The sequence below is a fragment of the Cryptomeria japonica genome, chromosome 8 (assembly GCF_030272615.1).
Source record: "Cryptomeria japonica chromosome 8, Sugi_1.0, whole genome shotgun sequence".
In the NCBI taxonomy this organism is placed as follows: Eukaryota; Viridiplantae; Streptophyta; class Pinopsida; order Cupressales; family Cupressaceae; genus Cryptomeria; species Cryptomeria japonica.
In genome coordinates this window covers 578,371,259-578,386,876 of record NC_081412.1, presented here as the reverse complement: position 1 = coordinate 578,386,876, position 15,618 = coordinate 578,371,259, and the positions used below count along the sequence as shown (strand labels likewise).

The 15,618-nt window shown below is 36.6% G+C and overlaps 1 protein-coding gene across 1 annotated transcript in view; it reads right to left on the bottom strand.

Moving 5' to 3' along the window:
- Nucleotides 1–703, bottom strand: part of LOC131034409 (actin-related protein 9) — a 217,233-nt gene extending 216,530 nt beyond the window's left edge. The window contains exons 1-2 of the mRNA XM_057965876.2: nt 549–703; nt 376–448 (exon numbers count right to left, since the gene is read on the bottom strand). Of these exons, the coding sequence (XP_057821859.2) occupies nt 376–448; nt 549–551 (76 nt within the window). The 5' untranslated portion in view covers nt 552–703. The remainder of the gene's footprint in view (nt 1–375; nt 449–548) is intronic.
- Between the last annotated feature and the right edge of the window lie 14,915 nt (nt 704–15,618).

Sequence of the window (15,618 nt, the reverse complement as noted above, 5' to 3'; positions counted from 1 at the left end):
ACACCAATTATATATCAATTTGCAAACAATCCCATTAAATCGTTCAGCAGGGAAAAAAATAGTCACCAAGTTTTTTTAAATTCACCACAAAATAAGGCCAAGAAACTTTGCGTATTTCTTAAACTTAAAAACAAAAATATCAAGCCGCCATGTAATGTGCATAAGTATAGATTGTAGAATTGCGTCCAAAAATAAATGGGTGTTAGAGAAACTTGTTAGAGGGCATCATTTACTTATTTATTTCAAGCAATTTTGTCAAATCATTTACATAACGAAAAAGACGTATGCGTTTACTGGCACTTTTCAACTCACTTCAAAGCCAAATTAAGCTGAAGATTAAATAACTTTAGAATGTGCATTGATAAATAAAGACACCTGGATTAATGACTACGATGTTGGATCCTCTTTCTGCAATCAGCTGAGAAGGCACTACTGATTTCAAGTAATCCTGTGGAAGTATACATTTCATACATAAATTTATTGATCTCTTCCTAATTTTCAGTCTGCGAAGCAAGATTTTTCAATCAAAATTTAGGAAAACTGCATACCATTCCGAAATGCTGCCGCCAATATCGTTATGACACTTCTTCCATTTGGTTATTTTGAATGATTTTCCTATGGCGGTAATAGTTGTGTCTCAAATATCGGAACCCTTTTATGCTGTTGAAAAAAGACACATCGCATAGTGTTCTTTCTTTTAATTCTGTTCGTCTGTGCTGATTAAGAGATTAGTATAGAATTAGATTAATTATGTGTCACCCTTCTAACAAGAAATAGTGCCCTTATGGAGTTGTGGAATTTTTTTAAATTAGATGAATATAATTTTAAAAAGAGAATACATGTATATGTGTTTGTTTAGTTATTAAGTTGATAGGCTTTTTGTTTGGGCTTTTTTAATCGGAATATTGTCAATTTCTCATGAAAATAGGTTTCAGTGAGGGTTTCTCGATGGGGGTTTGTCGGTAGATGTTTTGACGGTTTTTGGTTCATGTGTCCCCATGATGTGTCCATTTGGCATGCTTTTTGTTGTTTACAAATTGTTTTTTGATATATTTTGAAAGGTGACCGTGTGATTCGCATTGTAATTCGTGGGAGCATTTAATTCAATTTACTACAACTAATGGCTATGGTTTCTACTTGGTTTTACCTTGTCTTTGTAAGTTCATTTAGTTATTTCCTCTATGGTATTTCCATATGGTTGCTTGTGTTTTGTTGTGTTTGGAGATTTCAAAGGCTCACATCTGCAGGTCGGATTTTAAACATTTGTGATGCACGCAAGCTTAGGCTTTTCAGAAGTTAGATTTATGCAAGTTGTTTGAAAAATGGGTTTCACTACTTACGATTTGTGGATTTTTCTATTGCAGATAACATTGTTTGTGATTTGGTTAATGAAAAAAAATCTCAAAACAAACATAGAAGGTTTGGTGTATCTACAAGTCAACTAAATCTTATTTTTTCTTTGCAATGTGTTGCCATTGTTGTTATTTCTTGTGTTCCTTGTGAGAATATATCAAAGCTTTGAAACAAACATGGTTGCTAAAGGGTTTTACGATTTTAGTAATTGGGTTCAAAAGGGTTTTTGGGAGAAAAAGTGTTAGTTGGGTTTTTGGCAAATGGGTGTTAATTTAAATGTGTTGTCATTGTTGTTATTTCGAAGTTCTTTCAAAAAATTGTTTGGGTGCTTAGGGTTTGAAAAAAATGGTAGGTCCAACCTCGTGAATCATCATTGGTTTATAGGAATTCTTTCACAAAATTATTTAAATGTCTTGCAATTAAAGTTGGGTTTGCGTTTGGAAATTTGAGCATCATTGTTTGTTAATAACACCCTAGTTGTTCAATCCATTTCGTCATACTCATTTTCATGAATACAATAATGAGCATCATTACTTTAGGGTTTTAATCCAGAATTTATTTATTTTTAATAAGTAAATAGTTGCAGAGGGGCAGCGCCCTTGTATTAATCAAAATAGGAGAATAGAAGGCCTGCTTTAGTGAGAGCGGTAGGGGGAAAGAACCAAGAATAAAACCCCTTACCCTAGCTCTATTCCACATATAAGAAGAAACCAGCAATGGAGGTTGGACAAGTACAAAACACCAGTCGACAAATGCTGGAAGTAGATAACATAACTGTTAGAGTTATCTTGTATTAGCTAGTAATTATTTATTTAATTATTAGTCTATTAAAATCTACGCTTAAGCTAAACTTAGGCATTTAATAAATATTGTAGGTATTTAATAATTATTCTAATTATTAAATACACATCATCCCTTTAAGGTTTCTTTAGGGTTGCACACCTTTAGGGTTGTTATTATCCTTTTATAAGGATTGTATTGTACTTGTTCATAAAATTGATTCCCTTTCTGAATGATAATCTTCTTCTTCAGAGCATTTATGCTTTTTTGCTTTATGTGCCTCCATTCTTCTCATGTGACAGGTATTTGCATGCAGGTGTTCTTGGGAGCATTTAATTCAATTTACTACAACTAATGGCTATGGTTTCTACTTGGTTTTACCTTGTCTTTGTAAGTTCATTTAGTTATTTCCTCTATGGTATTTCCATATGGTTGCTTGTGTTTTGTTGTGTTTGGAGATTTCAAAGGCTCACATCTGCAGGTCGGATTTTAAACATTTGTGATGCACGCAAGCTTAGGCTTTTCAGAAGTTAGATTTATGCAAGTTGTTTGAAAAATGGGTTTCGCTACTTACGATTTGTGGATTTTTCTATTGCAGATAACATTGTTTGTGATTTGGTTAATGAAAAAAAATCTCGAAACAAACATAGAAGGTTTGGTGTATCTACAAGTCAACTAAATCTTATTTTTTCTTTGCAATGTGTTGCCATTGTTGTTATTTCTTGTGTTCCTTGTGAGAATATATCAAAGCTTTGAAACAAACATGGTTGCTAAAGGGTTTTACGATTTTAGTAATTGGGTTCAAAAGGGTTTTTGGGAGAAAAAGTGTTAGTTGGGTTTTTGGCAAATGGGTGTTAATTTAAATGTGTTGTCATTGTTGTTATTTCGAAGTTCTTTCAAAAAATTGTTTGGGTGCTTAGGGTTTGAAAAAAATGGTAGGTCCAACCTCGTGAATCATCATTGGTTTATAGGAATTCTTTCACAAAATTATTTAAATGTCTTGCAATTAAAGTTGGGTTTGCGTTTGGAAATTTGAGCATCATTGTTTGTTAATAACACCCTAGTTGTTCAATCCATTTCGTCATACTCATTTTCATGAATACAATAATGAGCATCATTACTTTAGGGTTTTAATCCAGAATTTATTTATTTTTAATAAGTAAATAGTTGCAGAGGGGCAGCACCCTTGTATTAATCAAAATAGGAGAATAGAAGGCCTGCTTTAGTGAGAGCGGTAGGGGGAAAGAACCAAGAATAAAACCCCTTACCCTAGCTCTATTCCACATATAAGAAGAAACCAGCAATGGAGGTTGGACAAGTACAAAACACCAGTCGACAAATGCTGGAAGTAGATAACATAACTGTTAGAGTTATCTTGTATTAGCTAGTAATTATTTATTTAATTATTAGTCTATTAAAATCTACGCTTAAGCTAAACTTAGGCATTTAATAAATATTGTAGGTATTTAATAATTATTCTAATTATTAAATACACATCATCCCTTTAAGGTTTCTTTAGGGTTGTTATTATCCTTTTATAAGGATTGTATTGTACTTGTTCATAAAATTGATTCCCTTTCTGAATGATAATCTTCTTCTTCAGAGCATTTATGCTTTTTTGCTTTATGTGCCTCCATTCTTCTCATGTGACAGGTATTTGCATGCAGGTGTTCTTGGGATCTCTGAAGTTGTATTTCCTCAACTTCTTCAATAATCGGCCAGAGGCCTTCAAACAAAAAACAATAACGAGAAAACTGAGAATCATGAGAAAGGTGACACAACCGGAATCATTGGGAGTCTTCAAAGTCATCGTCCACAGGAGCACGAGCCGCATCCAGGATTATTGGGCATTTAGTGCCACAGGTCGAGTGAGCCATCAATTCAGCCTTTTCCCTAAGGAGTTCATAGTCATTTGGGAACCACTCCTCACCAAGCCCAAACCCCCAGACATTGCCATCAGCCTAATCTCCATTCTCCATAATGCCAAATCCTTCTACACCCGCTAACCCTTCATCTCCAAGATATTTTTCCCTCCATTTTGAAGTGAAGCCATTTTGAATGCCTGTCGCCTTAAATAGAAATTCAATATTCCTAGTGATGGCAGGCCAGGTTTCTTGAAGAGCATCATAGTCCAAAGAGTTCACAATCACAAACTTTCTCACCTTCACCTTGTTGCCCAAGGACATATAGTAATTTTGGAGAAGCGGTATTCTTAGGCTACCATCAATGTTGTCCAACGCGGCATCAATTTCCCCCAGCAGGCGGTGTTTAAACACGATTTGAGTTAAAAGCTTCGCTCTCTACTTGCTAGTCCCCATGTATATCACCATTGCAAGGAAAAAGATCGAGCTATCGGCAATGGTTCTATACCTGTGATAAGCCATAAGGAATTCCTTCCCCAGTATCATTTTAAGGTTGTGAAGTATAAGAGGGTGTCGAGAGTAGAGGACCTCCTGCAAACGTTTGTCAGTGATTTCGCCCAGGAAGGCCATCTGTCAACAAGTAGCTTCAAGGAGAATTGGGGATTCTATTGCAAGTTACCGAGCAAAGAATGCAATTGTTTGATGGGGAAATGAGGGCATTCCTTTGTTAAGTAGCAAGACATCAAACCAGGGGATACGAGAGCCTGGCAAGTAGTTCATGCCTATTGAATACACATGCGTGAATTGACAGTGTCCAATCAACTTCTGAGACAAAATTTGTCAACTTAATGTCTACCATCTTTATCCATCAAGTAATTATATGCATATCCTGACAGGCTTGGATATCAATTAAAAGTTCACACATGTCCAATTGCCACGGGGTGCATACCGGCACAGACCAATATTGACGGTAGAGAGCCACGTCTTGGTGGCAAGAAGAAACCTTAACTGATGAACCAAATCAATAGGTAGATCAATCCACCGGTGACCATGATCATTAGGTTAAGTAAAAAATATAGAGGGGAGGCAATACAACCAGTTTGCGCCACAACTGGTAGGTCAATTGGAGAAACATCTCAACCGGAAGGAGAAATGGAGAACACAACTAGCAAGTAACTCAACCGGTGAGCACCACCACCGGTAAGATAGTCGGGTCCATATCAACCGGTGGAGATAGTACAACCAATTAGCACCATCACCGGTAGGTCAATCGGAGAAACATATTAGTCGGAAGGAGAAGACAATCAATTGCGACCACAACCGACAAACTCAACCGAAAAACACCATTACTGGCAAGATAATCAGACCATATCAACCAATGGAAGCTCATCTGGAATAACAAACCAGTCAGAAAGACCCAATCAGAGTACCTAGGGGGGGTCACCATCGGTAATCACCATTTTAGAGAGTTTGTCAGCCTCTCCATTGCCTTCCCTATAAATATGGCTAATCTGAAATTCATCAAAGGTGGCTAACAACACCAAAACCAGTTGAAGCCATTGGTTAAGGCGCCAACTAAGGGTGTTGTTACAACGGACAACATTAACCACATTTAGTGAGTCTCCCTCCAGATGAATTCTCTGCACCCCAAGCTCCATCCCTAGCTACAGTCCTCTTAAATTCGCTCTAAATTCAACTTTGTTGTTAGTAGCAACTCTAATATTTTCAGAGATTTTTTTTATACAAATACCATCAGAATTCCTCAATATACACCCAATACCACTTTGACCCGGGTTACCAGCAGAAGCACCATCGAAGTTTACCTTGAACCACCCAAGCTCTAATGCTTCCCATTTTACACCCAATCTTGGATTGACCTGATCCACTCGGGATCCCTTGCCAAAAAGCGGTGGAATGAGCAGATTTGGAAGTGCCAGCTTAATCTTCCAATCTTAGTCCATGTATATATTTTTCTTTAATGATTTGGATTGAGCAGCCTCATTCAGAAGCTTAGTCAGATGGTTCTCAATTTTCCCACATAGAGTCATTAAGCTCATCTCTTTACCCTGAAAAATTTTGCGATTCCTTTCTTTCCAAATTTCCCAAATCAGAAGAGATGGTAAAATATAAAGTAAATCAGCAAATATAGCCTTTCCTTCCAGTTTAGGCCATTGCAGAAACCACTCATCCAGCCTTGATGGGAAGGGGCCAAAGATTCTCAATTTTCCCATGAAATGCCACCAACAATGACTGGAGAACTTGCAGTGGAGAAGTAGATGATTCACAATCTCTTCTTGCTCTTGACATAAAATGCATCTACTGGGTCCATTGATGCCCATTAAATGGAGTCTTTCTTTAGTTAGAATCTTTCTTTGACAAGCCAGCCAAGCAAATGAACATGCTTTGGGTAGGAGATGTCGATGCCAAAAAAGATTAACAGGCCAATCTTTTTTGTCTATAGCCGCTTCTTTCAATTTGTAACCAAAACATACCTTGTATTTACCATCAAAGGAACCGTACCACCTCATAATGTCCTTATTAGGGGAAGGGAAAATAAGCCTTTTGCTGAGAATGTCGGCAAACAAGTCTTTTTGGTGTTGATCCAAGTCCAAGGGATCCAAGGAGTTCCATTTCCACTTAGCAATGCCATTTTCTTGAATAAGGTAACCATAATCACAGATATTGTGACCCCAGAGGCGACAAGTTTCTACCATAATAGGTTGCAGAGAAGGGTTGACACATAAGGCAACTTCACCAACCCAAGAATCAATCCAAAAGGAGGCATCCCTTCCATTCCTGACATCCCAGGTAACTTGATCACTAATGATTTCCCTGCTTTCCACAATAAAATTCCAGATGGCCGAACCTCTAGGGGGGTTGTTTATAGTGAGAATCCTTTTTGGCTCCAAGGAGTCCAAATATTTATGTTTTAGAATCCTTGCCCATTTTTGTTTACCACCACTGCAAATTTCCCAAACCAATTTAGCACCCATAGCTAAATTCATAATTGAAATTTGTCGAATGCCAGCAACCCCTGCCTTTTTTGTTTGGCAGATCTTTTTCCAAGCTATTAGAGGAAATTTCCCTTTGTCATCCGAGTCATTCCATAGGAAATTTCTCATTATAGAGATCAATTCGCCTTCAATTGCCATCAGTAATCTCAAACATGCCATGGAAAAAACCGGTAGCGCAGAGAGGACTGATTTTGTCATAGTGAATTTCCCAATAGAAGATAACCACTTGTCTTTCCAATTTGCAAGCTTGGATTTTCACTTATCAATAAGATGCTTCCAATAGAAAGTTCTATTGTTGCCAATGAAGAGGGGGGTTCCAATAAATTTCCCTGGGAAGTTTGCAACTCTGAGATTAAGAATCCTTGATAAGACACCTTGCAAGTTAATCAGAGTGTTGACAAAAAACACTTCAGATTTGTTCCAATTGATTTTATGCCCGGAAGCCATACAGTAATCATCGAGGCATGATTTTATTGTCCTTGCCTCTCTCCTACAGGCCCAGCCAAACAGAATGGTATCATCGACAAACTGCAAGTGAGTCATTTTTTCAACCCCTATTGCCACATTGATTCCGAGCCATCGATCATCTTGTTGAAGAGCTCTTATTGATTGACCTAAGGCTTTAGCCATTATGATAAACAAAAATGGTGACATTGGATCACCTTGTCATATTCCTCTAGACATGGAAAAGAAGCCATGAGATGAGCCATTAACCAAAACGGAGAATTTGGGGGATGATAAACAACTCGTGACCCATGTGATCCATTCCTTGCAAAAACCAAATTTATTTAATACTTCAATTAAGAAACCCCTGTCCACCATATCATAAGCTTTCAGAATATCCAGTTTTAAAATCATGTAGGAATCCTTGGCTTTCCTATCCGTGTGAAGCGTTTCATGGGCAATGATAATGCCTTCCACAATGGATCTTCCAGGGGCAAATCCACTTGGCTTCAATATGTTGGCAATGATCTTTGTTACAATCTTATAGACCATGTTGCATAAAGCAATGGGCCTAAAATCACTCATCTGTCGAGGGTTTTGCTTTTTCAGGATTAAAGCCAAAAAGGTGTGATTAATAGCACCTAACATAGTCATTTTCTTTCTTGATTCTTCACTGCTAGGTGTAGATCTTGAGCAATGATATCCCAGAATCGTTGGAAGAAAGCCGCAGGGAAGCCATCAGGTCCAAGAGTCTTATGACGATTCAACTAGAAGGTAATTTTCCTTACTTCATCAATTGTAATAGGATTAAAGAGAGTTGCATTTTGACTATCAGATATTATGGATGGGATTGAGTTAAGAAGTCTGACTCTTGCTTCATGATCATTCTGGCAACCACCATTCATTAAAGATTCAAAGAATCTTACAGCTTCCTGCGCAATATCCTCATAGTTTCTAACAATGTTTCCATTTGGTCTCTTAATCTCCGATATTCTATTCCTATTGCGAATGGAAATGGCCGATCTATGGAAGAATTTGGTATTTCTGTCACCTTCCTTAAGCCATAACTCCCTTGATTTTTGTCGCCAATGGATTTCCTCACACCGAAGGATTTCATTTAGATCAAATTTGAGGGATTTTTCTTTGTTAAACAAATCCTCATTTATTCCTGAAGTAATAACAGAATTGGTTATTTCTTCCAACTCAACCTTAATTCTTAATTTCTCCATATGAATATTCTTGAAACAGCTCATATTCCAATCTTAACCTTAATATACTTGAGCTTCTTATTGAGAATGAATCATCTCGAATTATTCCCTAGAACCGGTTCATTCCACCAAACAAATACAAGATCATATAGCTTAGGTTCTCTGAACCACATTTTCTCAAACCAAAAAGGGATACCTCCCTCTGATTGTCCCTTGGCAACCTCCAGACAGATCGGGTAGTGATTTGATCCAATAAGTGGGAGAATCGATGACTCTAATACAAGATTTTGTCATAACCAATCACTAGTAACAAGAAACCGGTCTAGCTGTTCAACAATATCAGTAAAACCCGATCTCATGTTCGTCCATGTGAAAATTCCATTTTTTAGGAACAATGTCTATTAGGTGATTCTTCTCAAAAAATTCCAAAAAATCCTTCTGGGACGTACTAGTCCTCTGGATGCCCCCACTTTTTTCATTGCCAAAAAGGATCGCATTAAAGTTCCCAACAACCACACAACTGCCCTCAATAATACTGCAAAGTCTGATAGCTAAAAGATCCCAGAGAGCACGTTTATCACCAGTAGAAGATGGTCTGTAGACATTAAAAAGATTGAAATTCTCATTCTGTCCTAGGATAGTTACCAAACAATGTTGCCAATACTTGTCTTCCCCAACAAGAGAGACCCTAACATACATGGGATTCCAGATGATTCCCAAGCCACCAGAGGCTCCATCCAACTGCCTAAACAAACCATTCCATTGTTTCCAAATTCTCATTTTTGCATCAATCTCACGACCCATTCATGTTACGTAGATAATAATATAGAGTGGTTGTCGACGCATCTCGGGGAGTTACTCCATTTAGTCTCTTGTAGTAGCCACGTATATCCTTTGGTGTCATCAATCTGACACTCAATCAAGCACCATTTGTCGACATTCCAAGATAAGAGTTTCATTGCTCCTGGGGAAGGGTGTTTCCCTTCCCTAAATTAAGTTTGGTTTGACCACTAGCTGCACCAGCAATTGCTAGCATTATTTTTTTTGACTTGTGCCCTCGCATTCCTTTTGGCTTGAAGTTTGGTTTGTCAATGATTGAATCTGACTTCCCAAAACCTTTTGTGGAATCCTCCAATATAAGATCAGAGTCAGGCTCAAAGTCTTCTTCCCACTTCGAACAGGAAGACTCAATTTCTCCATCTTCCAATTCAATACCCAACAAAAACCAATTCTTATCTCCCATCTCCCTCAGATTTCTAGTTGCGTCATTTTCTTGAGTGTGAATTTTGCAGTCTTCAATTACCAGTTGACTCCCAGTCTCAAGAGGAGAGGATGGAAGTGAATCTACTAATTTAGATTCAATATTCGCCTATAAGGTTTTAGTCTTTTCCAGAAGCATGAGTAGATCTTGTTGGCTCTCACTTTGATCAAAGGAGGGAGGAGATATGTTCAAAGGAGTTGCCTCAGTCAAGGGAATATTCTTATTTTCATGAATTTATTTTATAAAATCCTCCCCAGTATCAGTGGAGATAGGAGGTTCTGATTGCAGATTTTCTTCGATAGGAAATTGCATATAGGAATAACTTTTTTGTATCGTAGCCGAAACATCACAACCTAAGCCGGTATGATCCAAGGAGAAGCATTTAGGGCAAATATGCAACTGATCTTCTCTATCAATCTTTTGGACCCAAAACTTCCCTGTACCAATAATTTTAACTTCTTCGGGGATCTTGGTGATTTGATCTGTGCAATGCATATTCTAAGGAAGCTTCCCCATATTTTGTCCTCCAAAATGTCATCAACCAATACAAATGTGCCAATATCTTTGCATATATCCTTAATGACATCAATATACCAGTAATATGAGGGACAATTATAAAGTCTTATCCATACCTTATTGTCCGATAATACATGAGTCCAAGGATTGAAATCGGGCTGCCATTCAATGATGTGAACTTCAATACCATCCAAGATATGTGTACCTTTCTTTTTAGCTTGCCATTTCTCCTCATTACTCGTAAATTTGATCATATAGAAGTCATTTGGGATAATATTGATGTTAATATCCTTTCCCCATTGTTCTCTACACCAGGATTTAAAGTTACCCTTAACCCGTTTACCACCTCCCCATTTGATGAAAAAGCAAAACTCAAGCAAATTCGACCTAGCAGAGTTAATTTTATTTTCATCCAAAAAGATAGTAGGTCTTGAAGTTTTTCTTATCGAATTAGGATGATGAGGATGATGGGGAGGAAAGGTTCATCCTCAGAAATCAGTATTTCCCACTTGACCTGAACAAGGGTTCTGATTTTTGGGATAAAAATTGGATCTCCAAAACTTGGCACGGTCCGCCCTAGAGTTGTCTTGCTTGAAACGCCCATTCCGCTTTTAGAAATTACCATGATATTTTAAGGGACCAGATTGGGTTTAGAATGTGGATTGCCTCACTCGATTGCCGCACCAGGGATTCTAGATTCAGGCAATGGTTGCTAGTTTCAGGGAAAATCGGAAGCAGGATACTTGGTCTTGCGAAACCAACCTTTGTTATTCCAGATGAAACCATTTTCCTTCCATTTTAGCAGGTCAATAGGGCACTAGTTGCCACTTGAATATGGATTTCCATAATTCATCCGCAGTCTGGAATATCTGTCTCCATGGAAATTGTCTTTTCTTCCAGAATTAGTCGGTTTCTGAGAGGGTTGAATCTTACCTGCTTCAATGGGAAAGGCAATATCTGCTTCATCGCTCTATGAACTGACCTTTGGAGCGACTTTGTTTTGATGTGGAATCTTCGCAGCCTGAACGACCAAACCTCGCATATTGCATCCCTGCTCCTACTGCCGCTGTCACTCCTGCTGCCTTCAAACGCCACCATTTTCCAAATCAAACTTGATAAGGATATATAATATTATATTTCATCTATAGTTTTAATCTAGAATTTAAAACATCATTATTTGAAAAAAATCGTAACCACAATTTTGAGTATTAGTTGTGTTTCATAAGCACAGTTGTGAGCATCTCTTTTAGATTATAATATGCTCAATTGTAAGAATAATTAACTTAGGTTTTAAAATCATAAATTCAAACGTATGCTATTTTGGGCTTTTAGAAATTCACTTCTAGACCTTTTATTTATTTTAGGTTTGCCTAAGTAAGTGACGGTTGAAGGAGAACAAAAATATGGGACGCTGCAAACCCAAGTTTCTATAAGCTTATAAGCTATACAATGAGTTTAAAATCTTCATTTTAAATTAATAATGAAGAGGAAAGTGTTTGTAATTCCTGGGAGAATTTAATTCAATTTACAATGACTTATGGCTACTGGTGCTACTTGGTTTTTCCTTGTATTTGTATATTCATTTAGTTATTTCCTTTGTGGTATTTGCATACGATTGTGTTGCAGAGGAGTTTCTTTGCATTTTGTTGCATTTCACATTTGCATGTCAGATTTTAAATGTTTGTGATGCATGCAAGCTTAGGGTTTTCACAGGTTAGATTCATGCAAGTTGTTTGAAAAATGGGTTTCACTACTTATGGTTTGTAGATTTTTCTATTGCAAAAAACATGGTTTGTGATTTGGTCAATGAAAAAATATCTTGAAGAAGAGATAGAAGGTTTGGCATATCTACAAGTCAGCTAAATCTTACTTTTTGTTTGCAATGTGTTGTCATTGTTGTTATTTCTTGTATTCCTTATGAGAGTTTGGCAAAACTTTGAAATAAGCATGGGTGTGAAAGGGTTTTATGATTTTACTAATTGGGTTCGAAAGGGTCTTTGGGAGCAAACAATTGTCAATTAGGTTTTTTGCAAATAGGTGTTAATTTATGGGAGTTCTTTCAAAAAATTATTTAGGTGCTTAGGGTTCGGAAAAAAAATGGCATGGTCAACCCTTGTTGGTTTATAGGAACTATTTCAGAAAACATTTTAAATGTCCTCCAATTAATCTGCTAGCAGTCGTGCTTTCTAATTTATGTCTGCAAAATGGTGGTTGTTTAAAAGGGTAAAAGGTTGCTTACGATTTCTTTAGAAAATGTGTTTGCAAGCTTTTGTGTTTTCAATTTATGTGAAAAATAAATTTATTTAAAAATATATATATATTTTAAATGTGAACATGTCAGTGTTTTCTACCTACACTACTTTTGATTTCTTATGGTGAACAATTTTTTATTGCGAGACTGTAATATAATTAAGTCGATAGGCTTTCTATTTGGGGTTTTTTAACTGCAATATTGTCAACCATTTTAACAAAGAATTTAGTAAATGAATGCAAACTAAATGCCAATAGTTAATTTAGTTTGAAGTCATTTACTAACTTTCTATCTCCCCTTCGGGATTTTTTGTTGTTTACCAAATCACAAACTATGTTCTCTGCAACAGAAATGTTTGCTACTCTGTAACTAGTTTGCAACTATCTACTCAAACTCATATGCACACATATTTAGTTATAGATTCATACAAAGATACACAAATGTATAAATGTATATGTCTACATGTGTATGTATATATATAATACATGTATATGTACACATACATGTGTGTGTATATATAATACATGTATATATATACATATATGTATGTATGTGTATGTATATGTGTAGACACATTAATATGTCCATTAAATTAAATAAATGTTAAATATTTGTTTAATGCACTAATGTTCTTTTATTAATTCAATTTACATTTAAGTAATTCATTTCAACCCTTTTCTACTAATTTAATTAAATAAATTTCATAAATTTATTTAAATTAAATTTACTAACTACAGTTCAAATATTAAATAAATTAATAAATTTATTTAATTTTCCTTTCCTCGCATTTAAATAAATTAAACATTTATTTAAAAGGCCTAATCAAATCCCCATTTAAATGAATCAAATATTTGTTTAAAAATCCCCTTATCCACTTGCATTCTCCTACAAATGCAAGTTGCACTACTATTTTAAATAAATAAATAATTTATTTAAAAATCCCAAATCCTCATTCATTTGCATTCTCCTACCAAGCTCACTCGCTCACTAACCATTCTTATAGATTCTTCTAAGCCCTTCAAAAAATTAGCCTAAACCCCATTCTAATCACTTGCACAATCATAATCCCAAATTAACCCTCAACCCATCATCTCACCCATTTAAAACTCTTACAAAGTCTTAAAGGCTTCCCTTCTTCAACAAGTTAACCCACATGGGTCTTGTCGCCTTGACCCAAGCCTAATCATGGGTAAACCTTGCACAAGAGTTTACCCATTGGATAATAGCGTTATCCAATAACTCAACCACATGAGGTTACCCTCATGTCCCCTCGAGCATTTAATGCTTCTTCTCTCTCCTCTCAAGCCATCTCATGATGCCACTTGTCACCATTGCATTGGTGGAAGTTGGAAACATGGATTGAGGATCATGCCTCTCTCATGCAGTCCTAGCCCTTTCTAAGCCAGATCAATCATGACCCTCCAATCAACCATTTTGCCTATAAAAGGAACCCTCATCCTCAAGCAAAAAAGAGGAAGCATTTTGAGCATTGTTATTATAGTTGCATAGGCATTTCTACTAAGATTTCTCGTAGAAATTATATTTTATGCATTTTCATATCAATAGAACTACACTTTCAACCACATTCAACCCTTCATTTGGCATTCATGGCTTCGTGCTAAAAACTGAGGGCTATACTCAAGCAAGCTTTGGATCTTGGTGAGAAGAAGAACAAGGGAGAAGCAACAAGAGCATCATGGGAGCTTCTTAGGGAGTCTCTTCTCCCTTATTTTCATTTGTTTGGCTTACATTTGTGTGCTTTTTAATCTCTTTTATTCTCTTCTCATTTGTTTTGGTTTTGGTTGAAGACTAACTTATTGACCCTTGATCTTTGTTTTTTGCTTGTTCCCCTTTCATGTGCATTAATATGTATGTATATATACATGTACATGTGCACGTGTGTATATATCTAACATCCTAAATTTGTACTCCCTTAAAATTTTGATCATATTTGGGTTCTCACCTTAGCGTTTGCACCCCTAGGCCTGATGAGGACCTGATTCTATTCATATCAAGAAAATTTGACTTCATATTGACCTTGTGCATCGTCCAAACCCTTTGTCCTGGCCCCAATATTGGGTAGGACCAGGGCGTGATGCCTTGGTCCCTAATAGGACCAGGGTGTCATGCCTTGGTCCTCCCAAATAGGGCCTTGCTTTGGGCCCCTTGGTCATTTAAAAATTTGAGTAGGAAACCTAGCTCCGTGTTGGCTCGTGTCAAAAAAATAATGTGTTTTTCAAATGGAAAGTACAAAAGGAGGCTTTCCCATCCCATTTGCACATATCATACACATATATAGCAATCACATTGGTCAATAAATTCAAGCAAATCAAGCATTCAAGTTAATTGAGCAAGCAATCAGTCTTCCTTCGAGCATAGGAGCAGCAATAAGGTCAAGATTCAAGCATTGAAGTTGACATCCACGTTCCATGTTGTTGAAGACTTCATAAAACCCTAATTCCATGTGGAGACAAACAAAACTTCACAAGGAGGTATATCATTTGTGTTTTCAATCATTATTCAACATTTCATTCAAAAGGAGAACATTTCAATTACTACAATTCAACTATCTTTCATTTCTATTTCATGGTTAATTCCAAAACTGGGGTTTGACTTAGGCAAACCTCTATTCCCAACCTATTTCCCTTTTTTTCTATGTGCAAGAAACAAGTACCAAGTTGCGATCTTCGGAATACACATTGTTTAAGTGATGAATCAATCCCTCATTGGAGTGTGAAAAGTTTGGAGGACCAGGGTATGGGTGAAATCATCTCAACATTTTAGGGGCTCTTTCTAGGGACAGGACCGGATTTGCTAGCATTTCTCAGATCCAGGTTCGTGGCTCAATTTGACAACTATAGCTTACTGTTTCTGCATTTTTACCTTCATTTTCAACACTTTTTCCCAAATTTTAGCAATTCAACTCACA